This window comes from Protopterus annectens, chromosome 13.part0 (assembly GCF_019279795.1).
Source record: "Protopterus annectens isolate FY-2018-M chromosome 13.part0, PAN1.0, whole genome shotgun sequence".
Classification (NCBI taxonomy): domain Eukaryota; kingdom Metazoa; phylum Chordata; order Ceratodontiformes; family Protopteridae; genus Protopterus; species Protopterus annectens.
The window spans coordinates 1,290,566,217-1,290,584,340 of NC_056747.1; the positions used below are offsets into that span (position 1 = coordinate 1,290,566,217).

Genomic DNA, 18,124 nt, shown 5'->3' on the forward strand with positions numbered 1-18,124 from the left:
ATCTGCATGAGATGGAAATTATAGAGTGTCACAGGGTGGATAAAGACGCTCTTATTCATGTGTGTGTGCAATTGGCCCATGTCTGTGCTGCTGATAGATCATGACCAAGAAAGATAAGGGTTTTTAGAGCCCATTTAACTTTTCATAATCTGCATGAGATGGAAATTATAGAGTGTCACAGGGTGGATAAAGACGCTCTTATTCATGTATGTGTGCAATTGGCCCATGTCTGTGCTGCTGATAGATCATGACCAAGAAAGATAAGGGTTTTTAGAGCCCATTTAACTTTTCATAATCTCCATGAGATGGAAATTATAGAGTGTCACAGGGTGGATAAAGACACACTACAGGAACTATGCAACCTCTGTTGTCCTCAATTGAGAGCAAGGGCAAACCGAGGGGAACCAATCCCAGTGGAGACTAAGGTATTTGTAGCACTTTGAATTTTAGCTACAGGAACCTTTCAGAGACCAACAGGGGACATGCTGGGGGTGTCACAGACATCCGCATCCAGGATCCTCCATCATTTCCTGAATGCTATGCTGCAACATGCCTGTGAGTGCACACATATTTCCCCTGTACAGCTTAGGACAGAGCCAGAACTATGCAGGAGTTATGTCCTGTAGCACACTACCCTGAATTACTAGGTGCCTTAGATTGCACACATATAGCACCACCTGAGGAATAGGGAAGGGTCTACATAAATAGAAAGGGCCATCACTCTATTAACTGCCAGGTCATGTGTAACTCTAAGGGAATCATCCTGGATATGTGTGCTGCCACCCCAGACAGTTACCATGACTCGCGTATCTGGTACAACTCTCAACTGTATGAGATGTCTACTAGGGGGATATCCCACAGGGTAATTTACTAGGGGATGCGGGCTATGCACTGGAACCGTGGCTGATGACGCCCATCAGAAATGCACACACACCAACTGAAGAATGCTATAATGAGGCACATCCTCAAACAAGAAGTATCATAGCGCATGTGTTTGTGCTGCTGAAATTGTGGTTCCAGTGCCTAGATATATCTGAGGGTCCCTGCAGTAAAATCCCTGTACATGTGCTGAAATATTCACTTATATATTATACTTAGAAAACAGCTTCACCAGGAACTGCAAGGGGAAGGGCCACACGTCCCACCACCACTAAGGTCACCACAGCCACACACAGGTGAGGAGTCAGAGGGCAGCTACTGCTGTGGGTTTAGGCAAAAAAGATGTGCACAGTATGGCCTTCCACTGGCCAAGAGGCAAGGGATAGTGCATACACTTACCACCTAAGGGGCTAAAATCTTCACCCTATGCATATACATACAGTGACACAGATGCTAGGCAACACTCAGACAACCTTTACTTACCCATGTAAAGGCTGTGTATTACTAGCATCAGAGTCAGCCTTGAACTAAAACTCTTTCAATTCTGGATTTCCAAGGTAAGTGTTGAACTGGAATAGAAAAAGAAATGTCAAATATTACAAATGAATGACATATACTTGCATATTGTTACTTGGTAAGGTAAGTAAGTATAAGGTGGGTGATTTGTACAGCAATGACATTAGTATTTGACAGCAGTAACTTATGTGATTACGTGTCCTCTATCAGGTAATAGGCCTCACATCTAAAATGTACAGATTTTCACTGAATGTTCACATTTTGGCCTCATATGTTTGTAATGGCAAATCATTAAAAACTGAAGTTAGAAATAATGACACACATTTCAGTTTCAGAATTCATATCCCTCATAACAAACATAAAAATAGTAGTGCAAGATCTATCTGTTATTCCATCAACTGTCTAAGTTTGTAAGACCACACTGTTTAAAAACTCTCTCCATCGTTGGGCCTTTGTCACACTTTTATTTATGGCTTGGTCCAACTTTGTTGGTCTAACAGTTTGCTATGGATGTACACATTACAGCACCAGAAAACAGGTATACTAAGGACTATGTCAGCTATGCACCCTGAGCATCAGACTAAAGACTCATGTATCCCTGAATCCAAAACAGGAATATGGCACAGGTATCATCATTTGCACAGGGTGTTGTGGAAGGGGGGTGCAGGAGATCTAAGCTGAAACAAAAGCTAGTGAGTGAGTGTGTGTGAGTAAGCAATAGAAACAGGCAGACATTTGAATAAAGTATCAGGGGTGGGAGGTTGACATAATGGTGAAGGTGTTTACCTTACAGGCACAAGGTGCAGGGTTTGATTCTCACATGGCGTAATTGGCTAAGCTTAAAATGGCCCACAAGGGCAGCTAGCCTAGCACTAATCTATAAACCTCTGAACGTATAAATGACCACTGAGATAGAATGACCTTTAAGCCTCAAACTTGATTCATTTAACTGTTATGTGTGTGTGTGTGTCTCTGTATGGGCACTCCAGGTGAAATAGGTGTAATTGTCTGTAGAACAGAGCTAAGCACTGTCCTAGCTCTAAGTCCTGGTATGTTGGACATGTATGAGCCACGTATGGTACAGATGACAGGTCATAGTCATCTTCCCTGACCCCAAAAACTGGCTGTGCCAGGAGTTGCACTGGCACGTCAGTGCCCACGGTCAGATGCAGTGCAGTTACCAGAATGTGACAGATGTCTGCTGGATGAGCTCTCCTCACGAGTACACCCAGGACCACAACCCCATGGTCTGCCACATCTGGGTGTGAACACCTCAACCACTGAAGTAGTGCCACTATAGGAGTGTGATGTCATGGCCACGTCAGCTAACATCAGATAATGTGGCTGACCTATGCCTATGTGGATGCTGTCCCCTCCTAGCAGACTTTCCATCACAGATACTGCCCATTCAAACATTTCATTCATCCAGTCCATTGAATCTGCAACACAGTGGATGCAGTCATGCATGTCAGGCTGTGCCATGTCTACAGCCCTAAACATTTCCTTGAAGGCCCTATCAGAACATGCCTGCACCTCCATGATGGCACTAGACATACATTGAGTGGCATGAAAAGACGCACCTAGATCAGTTTTAGGATGAACAGCAGGCCTTCTCCAAGCAACCCTAACAACTCTCCTTCATGGCACCTCGCCCACAGTTTGGCTGTGGCCCGAGTCATCAGGGACTGAAGCCATAGTAACCACGCTACCCTAATCAAGTGTCTCACCCTTCACCTCTCCAGTATCTGAGGGCTCACTGGAATGGGTTTGCAGAGGCCTACTGGCTTTGTCCGATAGAATTGTAAGGGATGTCTAATTGTCAACCTCAGTGTTAGATTCAACCTGTGCTTCCCTGACCGTGCCTGTGTGTGGCCTCCATCGTCATCAGAGTATGCTGATACACTGACATCAGGTAGAAAGAGTCCCTACACTTCCACTGTCAGGATCACCTGCAGTGATAAGTAACAAACACAGGAAAGAAATTAATAGCTACACTACTACAGTTCAATATATGCTAACAAACTAACACCGGTGCCACTATCACAGATAGTACAGCAATACACACAAACTCTCATGACACCCATCTCACACATACAGATAAAAGCATATTTCTGTCAAATGCTTATCAGTACTGAAATACAAATGTTTTGCTTACCATCTGCAGATGACTCCACACTTGCTAGGGGGGGTGGTACTGGGAAAAGTTAAGCAAAATGTATGGACACCATCATCACAATAACACAGGTGGAAAAATGTTGGCCTTTATATGTTCATTGACAATACATTTAACTTGGATGACACGTCCACCCCAAGCCCATGTGTAATGAACCAAACTGTGTTGTTAACTGTATTAATCTTATAATCTTCACTCATTAGACCTATGATTGAGTACAATGCCCCATTCGGAATGTATCTGACCAGACACCTGCAGCAGCTGGAAAGGCCCCAAAAGTTCCTCACCAAAAGGATAAAGGGTCTCAAAAATATGTCTTATGCTGCCCGACTGAAAGAACTCCAGCTCTATTCAGTCTCATACCGCTTGCTCAGAGGTGACCTGTGCCTGACATATAAGGCCATGTCAAACCCTGATTTGATGAATATGCTTCACCTTAAAAAATCTAGATCCCTCAGAACCACAAGGGCGGGAGACTTAAACCTTGACACGGTTATTAATAGAACATGCTGGAGGGACAGATTCATCACCCAGAGACTCCCTATGCTGTGGAACAAAATCCCGGTACATGTGAGGCAGAGCACCTCGCTGGCCTTGTTCAAGAGGAATCTTGACCAATGGATGGGGGATCGCAGATATACCCCAGGGATTACTTCAGTGTCACTGCTTGACAGAGGCACAGCAAAATAATAGGCATAGTTTTATTCAAACTAAAGGGGTGGCGAAAGCCAAATAACTATGGTCTAGGCTTATAAATGCCCTTGGGCAGATAGCCTAGTATGAACCTATGAACCTATAACTACCCCCCCCCCAAAAAAAAATTCTTAAACCAACTTAAGTATTGCTGTAAATAGTTTACTATACAAGAACTATTTAACAATTGAGATAGGTAAGCCTGCTCTTCCTGGGGCATACTTGTCCTCCCTGAAGCAGCAGCACCAACAATCACATGCTGTTGTACACTTTCCACTGAGCTCTGTGGATCCCTGAGAGTCGACAGGAATATTTCATTTGGTGTCTGTGGTGGCTCTGTAGCAGGACCCCCCCCCCCCTTGGTAGCCAGCTGTCCCTGGGCCACTGCAGCTGTTCTTCTCAGGGCTAATAAAATCATGTCACTGACCTTATGACACACCTGATCATATGTCCTGCTGTGTCCTCCAACTGCATTCACATTGTTCACAATCTGGTTCCAAATTTGCATTCTTCCAGACATATCCCTTTGTCCTCTCTCAAGCAGAAAGGCACTATATTGCCGAAATGCTTGGACAATGATGTTTTTGGGGTCACTGAAGGGGGTATGCTAGGATTGGGACTCTTGGGTGCCATAGTCCTAGGTGACATAAAGCACAAAAGATTGATACTATGCATAACTACGCACAAATATCTCATAAATAAAAGTCCTCCTTAGTTTTTAAGTATTACCTACTGAAGAAACAAAAAAAAAACTTTCAAGTTATTCAAATATAAAAAAAGATTTGTGGTTGTAACATATCAGTCACACACACAAAAGGTTTGATCCAAAACAATGAGTAACAATAGCAAAGCAAACATCTGTTAAAACATTTTGGTTATGGCAACACAGAGATGGAACTTGGCTCCCCTACCCCCAAAACAACAGGCAAATAACATTTCTATACCAAACAAAGGAATACAACATCAGTGGTTTGTTACAAGTGCTATCAAATAAGCTGTCCCAAAAACATGTGTACACATTTACCTCATAGCAGTCAAGTCTTATGCAATTGCCAGTCACCTCTACTGTAGCCAGCACTCCCCTAGATGTGTCTGTGGGCCATCCTAGAAGGTCAGTCACCTCTACTGTGGCCAGCACTCCCCTAGATGTGTCTGTGGGCCATCCTAGAGGGCTAACGCCCCTGTGCTATTGACAATATAGGATGTATATATTTCACTGAATTAACAGTAGAAGAGTGTAAAGAGAAACAGTTGTAACATTAACACTTGTGATAAAAGTTAAATAAGGTTGTGCATCTCAGAAAGTAAAATACCCTGACAAAAATCCCTATGCCATCAGTAAACTTCTAAGAAGTCCATACAGATAAAAGTAGCATTTGCTAATATGTATGTGTGTGTGTGTGTGTGTGTGTGTGTATATATATATATATATATATATATATACATATACACACACACACACATACATACATAAAATATATTTTTTCTAATGATGTGAACATATCCAGTATATAAATAAAAATGCAAACATATCTTATCAAGATTAGTAGTTTTCTGTACATATAAATCCAAAGTGATAACAGTCTTCTTCTGTGCTACCCACGTAAACACATCTCCACACCATAAGGTTCCCTAGCAACATGGTTACCTTTTTATAGTGTAGATGTAGGCCTGTGGGCATGATGAAGATGCAGCTGAGGTGTGAACTTGTTAGAATTGCTGTATCTCAAAATCTTGGTATCGTATAGCAGATGTAAACATAGTGCAGGCACTCCCTCAGTGTTTGTTGCTAATGGATTGCAACTGTGAATGATTACTGGCAGGGAGAAGGAAAACACAACTGCAGTTCAGACTCACTTACCTGCAGTGAGTATGTCAGCCAGGTTAGACTTACAATGTGTAGAAGTAATTATATCAACGTTTTAAATTGAAGTAAGTAGCACACATTTCACAGTTTCTGTTCATTAACACCCACTCTCCCCTGCATTAGGTGAAAACTGTGTATTATTGCCATGTAATATTCTCACACATTTTAAGGAGAATGATACAAAATGCCTTACAGCCTACATCTCAGATTACTGCTCAGATAAGAATGAACACCATACAAAGATAAGACAGACCTGTATTGCTGCAAACTAGTCATAAATGGTTGTGTGATCAGTCATTGCACTACATCTGAAATTAATACTTTACAAACAATCCAGAACTGTACAAGTGTCATATGTCTTGTTAATACTGTGGATGATTTTGTATTTGCTTGTATGCACACTGATTTTCATTCTCTGCTGCAAAGCTGTTTTGGTGGCAAAGAGGGATAAGGGACCCTTACTGTGTTTTTAAGGTTCATTGGTGTGAGAGTTCAGATCCAAACTTGTGTAAAAATCTGTCATGTATTAACACATATTTTGTAGTGTTGTTTATTTTATAGATTTCTTTTTTTTAATGCCAGTGTTTGCATGCTGTGAGGCTTAGCACAAGCAGATAAACACAATAAATGTCATTTAATGTACTTCTTTGATAACCAGTACATCAACTACACCTGTGAATCACCTGTGTGTAGCACATCTGCTAAACCCGTTGATCCGCACAGCATATGCTATCTGTAGATCATGGTTCAAGTCCCACCTTTGTCTTTTAAGGATGAAACCAAGTAAATGCTGCTCATAGGGCCAAAAAAGTTTAGCTTTGCTTGTTTTGTTTGCACAGTGCTTAGCATTGTGCAAACCTAGACTAATGGCCCACACAAGAGACAGACAGAATACCTGCAGACAGGATGTAGACATTCTATAATTCAAAAAGGACCCATTGTTGCACTTTTCCATCATCTAAAGCCAGTAAGTTGTGTTGTGCTGCAGTTAGCAACCTTCCCCAACAACTGCATGTCTGGAACACCTGCAGAGAGGAAGCAGGCAGTAGACAGTTTCAAAATGGATACATTCTATCAAGTATGTTGGGCACTGTGCAAACACAGTAGGAGGCGTTGGGCAGCGGTTAACATACAGATGTTAATAATGAATAGGAAAATATACAACTGTTATTTGACTATTCCTGTGGCAGCAAGTATAAATGTAGGGCTGCATTGCAGATGGCCCTGGGTTCTAATACACCAAATTCCAAATATGTTTACTGTTGTTTCATTTTACTTTATATTAAAATTCACATAAAAAATGTATTATACACTCCCAGTTGTATTAAGGGTTGTACACTCAATTCTGATGAAGGTATACTAACTAATATGTTTCTCTAATCATAATTGTGTTCTGTGGCCTTTGATGATTTTCAGACTTCAATAATAGTCATGCACACAGTGATGTATAAACCAGAATCTTGTCAGGTCATACATTCATGCTTTACCCCTTGGTTTTTTGTGTGTTTATATGTAAATAATGAATATGTCTGAGAAGCACTTCTTCTGTGGAAAGATAAAAAAATCACCACTCTGGAAGAAAATGTTTTGTCCCTTATGCATTGGTTCGAATCCTACATTGTAAAAATTTATTTTATCAGTGTATAAAGCAACACACAAAAAATGTGTCAGGTTACAAAATGTATGCCCCCAGTACAGTAAATCACCTATCAGTTACAGCAGCAAACAACCCTCAAACTAATGCCAGCTGACAGATCAGCATTCCAGTTTCCAAAACTGATTTCCTCTGTGTTTGTCAGTGTTGCTGTCCACTTAATGTCACACAAATGCGGTTGGCATCCAGGCTGAGAGATACTGGATCCCCCTGGATTGACACCAGAAGGTAAGCCAATTGTTGATGTCAATCATTTATTGTGATGGTACATTCTACATATACATTCACTTTGCAGTCCATACTGTGTCATGTTGATATGTGATTAGTGTTCATGCTACAGCAGTCTTAATTGACCTGCCCTCATTTGCTGTACATTACCATGTTTCACCTGTCCTTTTTCCCTGTGCTTATTCCTGTAATTCATCTGTTCAATACACACACTTCTGTTTATTTATAATGCAGTGTGTACTCTTACTGATCGTTTACACAATTTTTGTTCAGTGTGCCTGAAACAGGTTTCCACAATACTCTGCACTGTCATGTAATGTGTTGGAACTATAAACATTGCTTTCTTAATAAACCTGGCAATCATTGTGTAATTTCTTGCAAACACGCAGGCCTAGTTTGCCCATAAGTAAATAGGTTTACATATCTGCTGCTGTCTGTGTTGCTTTACATGGTTTCCTTGCCAGCAGCACTGTTGCTAGCCACAAAACCACATTTGTTTTTGTTTAAACATGGTCCACAGCATGCATATGCAATTAGCACTGCTGCTTACATTGCAAACACCTAAACTGCCATGTAGGCTTCGCACTAAGCCTACACAGAGTTTAAATCCCAAGAAAATGTTGAGACTGAGTTTAACACACAAAAGAATGACAACATATTGAGATTTGCAACTTCTATGGTTAACAGAAATAGAAAGAGAGGTATTAACATCAAAATTATAGGAGACTGAAATGAGAAACCAACATACATGGAAACCCCACATAAATGATGGAATTCTGATAAAGGTGTGGAAAGAAGGAATAGGAAGAAATAAAATCTAACTAGTATTTTTTAATATTTTTCTGTGTGGGGCTGTGCCTTTGACATCACAGGCACTCAGGTTAAAACAGCCCTCTCCAAAGCCAAAAACACAGCATCAATGGGACCAGATGGTGTCCCAGGCTGCGTCCTACACAAGCTCAAAGATGAACTAACCCTTCACCTAAACACACTGTTCAAACTCAGCCTCTCCACAGGCTACGTACCCATAGAGTGGCGCACAGCAACGGTTATTCCGCTCCACAAAGGTGGATCCACAACAGACCCCAGGAACTATCGCCCTATAAGCCTGACTAGCTTGGTCTGCAAGGCGATGGAGTGCATCATCATGGAACTCATTAACAGAGACATTGGGAACCTCCAAACACTGGACCCTACCCAGTTTGGCTCTGTAAAGGGCAGATCATGCCTCCTAAACCTGGTGGACCTCTTTGAGACAGTTACCAAGGCTATAGACGAGGGAAAGGTGGCACACATAGCCTACCTAGACCTCGCAAAGACCTTCGACACCATTCCCCATTCTGGTATTATCGACAAGCTCACCAGCCTGAACATAAACCCCTACATCACAAGATGGATTGCCAACTGGCTCACAGACAAATCCCACATGGTGAGAGTTGTGAGAGCTAGGTCCGACTCTAAACTGGTTACAAGTGGCGTTCCCCAGGGCTCAGTCCTAGGACCCCCTCCTGTTCAGCATATACGTCTCAGAGGTACAGGCAAGCACAGGAGAGGACTATGGCTGACCAAGTTCACAGATGACTGCAAACTAGGGGCTATAATTGACTCTCTTGCTGACACAGACATCCTCCAAAAGGGTCTCACTGAGACGGATACTTTGGTCAAAATCATGGCCTCAAGCTAAATGCCAAAAAGTGCATAGTCATCCCCTTTGGAAAAAACAAAGTACCCACAAACTACCACATAGGTGGTAGTCCCCTAAATACAGAAGATGTAATAAGGGATCCTGGACCCAAGTAGATAGTAGTCTGTCCTTTGATAATCACATTGCCAAAGTGGTTAGAAAATCCTTCTATCTGGCCCACCTGATCACAAAAGGGTTCACATCCAGATCAAAAGAGGTCATTATGCCCCTCTCATCAGACCCATCATAGAGTACAATGCCCCATTTGGGATGTACCTTACAAGACACCTGCAACAGCTGGAAAGACCACAGAAATACCTCACCAAGAGGATCACTGGCCTCAAACAGGTGCCCTATGCAGCTCAACTGAAGAAACTCCAGCTGTACTCTGTTGCATACCACCTACTGAAAGGTGATCTCTGCCTGACGTACAAGGCCATGTCCAGCCCAGAATTAAAGAAAACCATATCCCCTCGAGCCACATGCTCTAGGGATCCAAACCTCACCACAACAATAAATAGGACGTGCTGGAGGGATAGATTCCTGTCCCAGAGACTTCCCATGCTTTGGAACAAGATTCCAATTTATATTAGGCAGAGCTCCTCACTAACACTCTTCAAGAGAAACCTTGATGAGTGGATGGGAAACAGAAAGTTTACCCTGGAGATCACTTCAGTGGCTCTCCTGGACAGAGGCACAGGGAATTAATCTAAGGGGGCAGCGAAAGCCAACACATTCTGGCTAGGCTTATAAATGCCTTTGGGCAGATAGCCTAATACCTGCCTATGAACCTATAAGAAGCAGGCGCGATGAGCAAGGTCCTCTTGATCTTGTGTCATATGGACCTATTTTGATTATGAAACATGACTACAAAGTGTTTTGTGAAGATTTTGGCAAAAAGCATGATAGAGATACTACCAAGAATAATAGGCCTGGATTACTATGGTTTGTAGAGGATAGGCAAACATTTGGCAGCATTAACCTCATCGTTATGATTTAAAATTATATATTGGCAATGATAATAATATAGTAAATGTAAATAAATTAGGGCATAGAAAAAGTGTTTGATACAGTAAATTGGGAATTGTGAAGACATTTTTTTTTCCATGAACACAAACACTGTTGATATTTCACATCTACAGAGGGAGCTCAAGCTAGGGTTAAATGTCATGATGGGCTGTCTAAAATGTTTAGTCTTAATGAGAAGAACTAGGCAGGGATATCCATTTTCTCATTTGCTTTGTATGTTGAGCCATTTCCCAGAGATTTAAGATATGTAAATGTAATTGGATATAGATGGAGAAATACAAATGAGAAAATAGCTCTCTTTTGGTGGGCAAGAAATGTTACCATTCCAGATTGTGATATAATTATATTTGACAAACTGAAATGTTTACTATAGCAGTATGTAAAGTATAAAGGTGCAGGTTCCCACAAAGCAGCTATGGGATCACATGTAGGCATATGGGCAGCTTGTATTCCTTTGGTAAAAGAGCATTATGTGCAGCCTTATATAACAAAACTATTAAAATGTCTTCTGTTTTAAGGAAGTTCTAACTTGGAAAAACAGAATGACACTAACAGTCTCTACTATATATAGCAATATTAAAAACGGAAGAGAAAGTGTAATGAGTATTTTGAAAAGAAAGAACAAAGAACCAAGATTTGGGAGCAGACGATAAATGCAGATGAGGTAATAAAACAGGATGAAATTAAACAAACTTTTGGCTTGTTGGACAGAGATCAGCTTTAAAATACAGGTCTGAAGTTGAAGGAAGATATGCAGAGGCTTGATAGTAAACTTGTTAAATCACAAATAGTATAGAGGAATAAGTGGAACATATAAGGCAGTATTACATTTGAGATGGCACTATAGTATACATTTAAAAATAGCTTGGAGTTACTGATTAAACAGAGAAATCACTGTTGATCAGTGGAAAAACATATGTTTTATCCTGAGATATGCAACTAATTTAAAATTTAGCATTTTTGCATATGGAAATGTTTACATAGCTTTCTACACTCCTTTGAGACTTGAAACACTGTTAAGCGGCATATCTTGGAGATGTGGTTCAGAAAAAAGGCTCCTGGGATTGCACATATTGGGATTGTATGGAGTTACATTAGAGCAAAAATGAATTAAATACTATATTCTAGGTCTTATACTTGGAGAAGAATTTTACCTCGGTATAGAGATGTTTTTGCTGAGTTGTAAAATAATATGTTGTAAAGAAGTGGAAGCATAGATGGTGTTGTTATGGCTAAGAAGCCCATAACCAGAAAATGGAAAACCAAAGACAAACCATTAGTAAGAGAGGTAAAAAGATGATTAAAGAGATTAAGAAGTATGCAAATGAGAACTAATAAAGATCCAAAACCAAACTCCCTCATAAAATAATAATCTGTATGGGTTTTTGTAGAGGAAACTGGACTTAAAAGGGTTTGAGTTAGAAGAAAGCAGGTAAAGACTTACCTGTTTAATAAAGTAAAATATAATGTAAGCTGTAAAGTCATTGGTGTAGCCATTAAGATTTGTAATATAATGGTAATAAAATAATATCATCCATGGTTAATTCCTGATCTTCATATTCTGTTTGATTGTAAATAATTAATTTGTATGTTTAAATATTTTTGTTTAAGGAGCGATGTTAAATATCTGTGGAGATCAAGAATAGGTAAAATAACCCTTTGTGATAATATGGTTTTACAGGCTTAACAGTGGCAGTTTGTTGAAAGTTAAATATAGCACTGATTATATAACTAACTTCATGTCAAACAAATATGTAATTATAAAATGGTTGTATCAGCAATCACTGCCAAAATAAGATGTGGAATTGCGCAGTATATAAAATCTGAAAATGCTTTACACAATAACATTTTTCTCTTTAAAAATGTTGACTAGTTAAAGGGAATATTTAACACAAAGTGTAAAATGCATTTCTGATGAAAACTGGAGCATAATTCAGCAGCAGGCAGAAGGGTTATAAAGACAAATTAAAGAATGAGTAACCCTTGTAAAAATTACCAAAATTGTATAATGTTGGTCTGTCTTTCCTGCTAAATATAAGTGAAATTACAGTGCTGAGTGCAAGTAACATTAAAATTAAAGTACTGAGTGCAAATAACACAGTGCTGAGTGCAGATTTTAGGCCCTTACATTCAACTTATCTCTGGTGTGGTGTTTTGAGTCAATAATAATTGATAATTATTATTATCCCCTCCCTGCCCCCAATTCCCTCCCGCCCCCAGTACCTCTAAATTTATAGTACTATAGCCACTCCCCCACTTTCTAGATCCTATCTGCTTTCATCTGGGATAATTCCACCCACCCCCATTCTACTACCTACATTTTAATAGCACCTATTAGCTTTCATCTGGCATTCTCCCATCCCCCTTCCAGTACCTTTACCTCACCACTCTGTCTTCTGGTGTTGCATCACTAGGTAAAACAGTTCCTTAACTCACTAGCTGAATCACATATAATGATATACTCCTCTTTACTACCCCTCTTGTTCACACCATACCTCCTTACTTTGCATGAAAACCAGTTTCTCACAGGATTTCAGGTCCCAAAAGGCCATACTATCACCGCAGTTGTAAATCCTTCCACCTTCAACCATACTTACAGTACCAGATCCTATTCAACATCTTGTTCAGTCTATCATCTCAACCCCAGGCACATTAGCTCTAGATCCAAACACTACCACAAACTAATAAACAAATTCCTGAAGTTCTTCACCAAGTATAGACTCAACCTAATACTTGGTGGTGATATTCACCCCAACCCTGGCCCACTCACTTCAGATACACATACCCCCTCTACTTGTAATCTAAGCTACAAACCTACAATTAATAGGCCAACTAACTCTCTCGTAGTCTGTCATCTCAATATTAGAAGCATTAATAACAAGGTACATGAATTGCATGCACTTCTGGATGTCCACTCCCCTGAGATTCTCTGTTTATCTGAAACCTGGTTAAAACCTAACACTAAAGACAACTGGATACAACATACACAGGCTGGATCATGCTCCGAGGAAGGGGGGTGGGGTAGCTGTACTCTATAAATCTGAGTTGAATGTCACCATAGATGTAATACAACCTCCTCAGATTAATAACTCAGATTATTGCCGCCAAATTGCAACTTAATAAAAATAAATGCATTAATGTCATCTGTATGTACATTCCCCCAGGTAACAATATATCTACATTTGAAGATATCCTGCACTGGCTATCATGTCACTACCCCCAAGAAACCGTACTACTTGGAGACTTTAACATAGACTGGGGCACCTGTTCCTCAGAATCCCCAATCACACATATTAACCTGCATGCATTTACACAAATCATATTGACCCCTACCAGGATAGGTAAACCCAACCAAAAAGAAAGTATACTCGACTGGGTACTCATAAACAGTCACCCCCAACTGTACACCTCTGGTACCCTTCTTAATGGCCTAAGCGATCACCTTCTCACATATGTAATTAAGCACAAAACCATTAATTCCCAACAACCCTTACTCAGAAAGGTTAGAAACAATAAAAACTTTGACCCTGCCAAATTCCAACAAGAACTAAACTCATGTAATTGGTCTATTCTAAAACACCTCCCCTTAGATGAAGCAGTAGCATACTTAACATCAAATTCCTTGAGATCCTTGATTTGCATGCACCTGTTCATTCAAAGAGAACCAAGGCAAAAACTGCACCATGGCTTTCTATAGAGTCTAAACTCAAAATTACCCTTAGAAACAAAGCATGGGTTTTATGGCATTCTTCTAAAGACCCTCAAGATCACATTAAATACAGGCAATCCAGGAATGAAACCAAAAAATCAATTTTACAAGACAAAAAACAATACTACTGTAATTTACAGACAGTAAATCAAAATAACCCCCAGAAGTTTTGGGCAGGTTTAAATAATCTACTACATCCTGGACAAACTTCAACACCAATCCCTGCTACTACTATTGATAAAACTCCTGAAGATGTTTCTGATAGTTTTAACCAATTCTTTACTGATAACAGTTCAAGCCATAGCTAGCCAACTACCTCCTAGCTCCCCTGGTCCTGAAAGTAGCACCCCTAGAAACCTACTTGCTTTCAGCTTCCAACCAGTCGCCACTTCACTTATACGTACCTTGATCAAAAAATTAAAACCCACTACACTTTCTGCTGATCAACTCCCTGCCGAGTACCTACAAAAATCAGCTGATGCTATTGCTTACCCCATCTCAATACTAATCAATCAAACCATAGTAGAAGCTAAAATTCCCACCATCTGGAAAATATCCTATGTAACCCCACTTCACAAAGGAGGCAGCTCTACTGAATTCTCCAATTATAGGCCAATAGCTATACTCTCTCCACTTACAAAGATTATGGAAAAATGTATTCATAGACAACTCATGCACCACCTAATCCAAAATCGCCTTATGGCAGACACTCAGCATGGCTTCCGTCCTCATCACAGCACTACTTCAGCCCTCCTAGCCTTTACTAACACCATAAACCATAATTGCAGCAATAATTATATATCCTCAGCCCCCTTTTTGGATCTTTCCAAGGCATTCGATATGGTTGATCACCAACTTTTAATCCACACCCTGCAAGCATACTGTCTAGATACTGGAGCCCTCCAATGGTTTCAATCCTACCTGAATGGTCGACAGCAGGCTGTCCTCTGGCAGAACAAACTCTCTAACCTTCTACCTAACACCCTTGGAGTACCACAAGGCTCTATACTAGGGCCCTTGCTGTTCTCTATCTTCATTAACGACCTTTATACTGTCATCCCAAAAGGCAGCTGTATCCAATATGCTGATGACTCTGCTCTGATTTGCTCAGCCACATCTCCAGTAGAGTTATGGTCAGCTACCCAGACCACCTTTAATACAATAGAAAACTGGCTTTCTGAACATCGTCTGATCCTAAATCCCAAAAAAACTAAAATGCTGTTATTTTCACCAACACGTAGATCTACTGCTTTCACCTTTACCATAAAATCAAATGATGGCACAATAATCTCCCCTGACCCATCTACAAAACTATTAGGTGTCATTATAGACAATAATCTAAAATTTGACCTACATGTTAACCAAACTATCAAAACCATCAATAAAAAACTAGGGTCACTTTACAGAATAAAAGCCTTCCTAACTCCTCCAGCTAAAATTGCCATAGCTCGCTCTCACCTTCTTTCAACCCTTCTGTATGCATCCCCTCTACTCTCGAATTTAAACAAGACTGTCCTTAACAAACTCTCAATTTGCTACAACCACATTGCCAGGTTTGCCACTGGGCTGCCTTTTAGGACACATCATTGCATCAATCTAAATTAGCTTGATTGGCTTGAACTACCCAGCCTAATCTAGTATAACCAACTGATTATGGCCTATAAAATCCTCTATAATCCGGACAATACTCCTGCACTTAAAAATATTATCACCCCCTATAACAATCCTAGACCGCTTCGATCCTCTAACAAACTACTAATTCAGACTAGCAAAATTAATAACACAGCCGGTGATTCTCTATTTGCAAACTCTGTAAGTAGATCCTGGAACTCTCTTCCAGCTGATATTACCTTACTTTCCACCTTAGGTCAATTTAAAACTAGACTCAAACAACATTTGTCACTTAACTGGCTATGTCAATGTATCAAGCCTGGCTAACTCTCTCTAGAATGTGTAAAAACCTGTTAATCAGTTTACTGTGTAATTTAATTTAATCCTGACTTGTGCTCAGGATTAACTGTAACCTGTGGAACTTGTTTAACTTGCTTACTTATGTAATCTCTGTAAATAGTCTGTTTGTAATATGTAATGCTGGTATTATATAATGCTGTATCTGCTTACCCTTGGAGCTTTTCTCCCCGGGCCTCCACTGAAAATGGACATGCATCCAGTCGGACTATCCCGGTCAACAAATGTAAAATAAAATAAAATAAAATGTGGAGCATAGCTACTTGTTGGAAATGCCAGCACATTTGGCAAAATGTAGTCTTGTTTTTTATTGTTTGTATGCCTTTTAAATCATTTTAAATCATTTTAAATAACAACCACATTTTCTTTTTATTGTCTCTCCCTTTTAGTACACCAGATTTGCTTGCATGTGATGAAGCAGAGAGCTGCACGCAGGAAGGACGTCAGCTAGATGTCATCTATGAAAACAGCCAAACAGACGCAATGGATCCCAGCACATAGGAATACATTTACTGCTCTATGTTCCAGACACGTGAACAGATGAATGAAATGTTGCTTTTGCTTTACTCTGGAGCTTTGCCTGATGTGCTTTTGTACTGTCTTCCTCACAGAAACAGAAACTCAGCAAGTCAAGTTTACTGAATAGAAGACAACAGAGCCAAGCTGAGAGATTAGGTTTTCTAGTGGATTTATTCCATTGTACAAAAACTTATTTAAACCTAGACAGAAGTCAGTAAAATGCATGAGTCTTCATTCATAAAGAGCTAGAACGTGGCACCCTGTATACCAAGCAGAGTCACCACTTGCCATTTGGTTAGTGGCATGCGCCATTGATAACCGAAATATCTAACTTCTCAGAGGTTGACATCTTTTTTTTGTGGTACATGTGTATCCTTCAGTATTTGCATCCTGCTTATTCTCTGCAGGGTTTCTGTTAGCTAATGACTAGGCAGACATTGTTTGGGCACGCCAGTTGTACTGGGATGTTAGCAACATTTTAAGTTCATGGTGACCCAGCATCATGAACTGCTGATTTGATGTTTTCTTGTTTTCATTTAGTGCAGTTTGCAGGCATCTTTAGGATGTTGTACAGATTTCAATTTAATGTTCCTTCAACAATGCAGCAGTTGTTACTACATTTTCCTACAACCACAGTCTGAAGCACACATGGATGCATGGAAATATGTGCAGCTTGCATGAATATATACACATATATATGCAGCATAAATGGAAATGCACATTATGAACTATTCATGAATGAACAGTAATGCTTCTACTTGAGATTAAATTACCCAGGTTTGCTGTAAAAGCAGATATGTCAGGACTATTCATGAAATAAGTGAATGCATTTAAGAGTGAAGCCAAGATTGTAAAAAAAAAAATCGGATTTTTGTCACATGTCCTTGAGGACTGCATTGTTCATTATTATAATGTAATACTTGAATAAATAGGAATTACTGTAAGCTTTAAAAATTGAACTTGCATATAGCTGTAAGTCTGTGCATAGCTGAGTATAGATTTAATTCATTTTTTTTATAATTCCTTTGTTATAAATGTTCATTCTGTGTGCTAAATATTCTTTTACAGCCTAAGGATCCTTTAATGTAATTTGAGAAAAAAGTATTGTATATGTACTGGTCAGTGCACACAGTTTCTGCTTGCAAACTAAAGTGATAACACCAGACAGGATGGCTGTTCATAGTAGATCCATACACAAACTTGGG

At 39.9% G+C, this 18,124-nt stretch overlaps 1 protein-coding gene across 4 annotated transcripts in view; it reads left to right on the forward strand.

Annotated features, from left to right (window-relative positions):
* The window catches only part of SNX11 (sorting nexin 11), a 518,381-nt gene extending 500,503 nt beyond the window's left edge, over nt 1-17,878 (forward strand). For all 4 annotated transcript variants that reach the window (XM_044055316.1, XM_044055318.1, XM_044055315.1 and 1 more), the window contains one exon: nt 16,790-17,878. In XM_044055316.1, the coding sequence (XP_043911251.1) occupies nt 16,790-16,901 (112 nt within the window). In that variant the 3' untranslated portion in view covers nt 16,902-17,878. The remainder of the gene's footprint in view (nt 1-16,789) is intronic.
* Nucleotides 17,879-18,124: the final 246 nt, after the last annotated feature.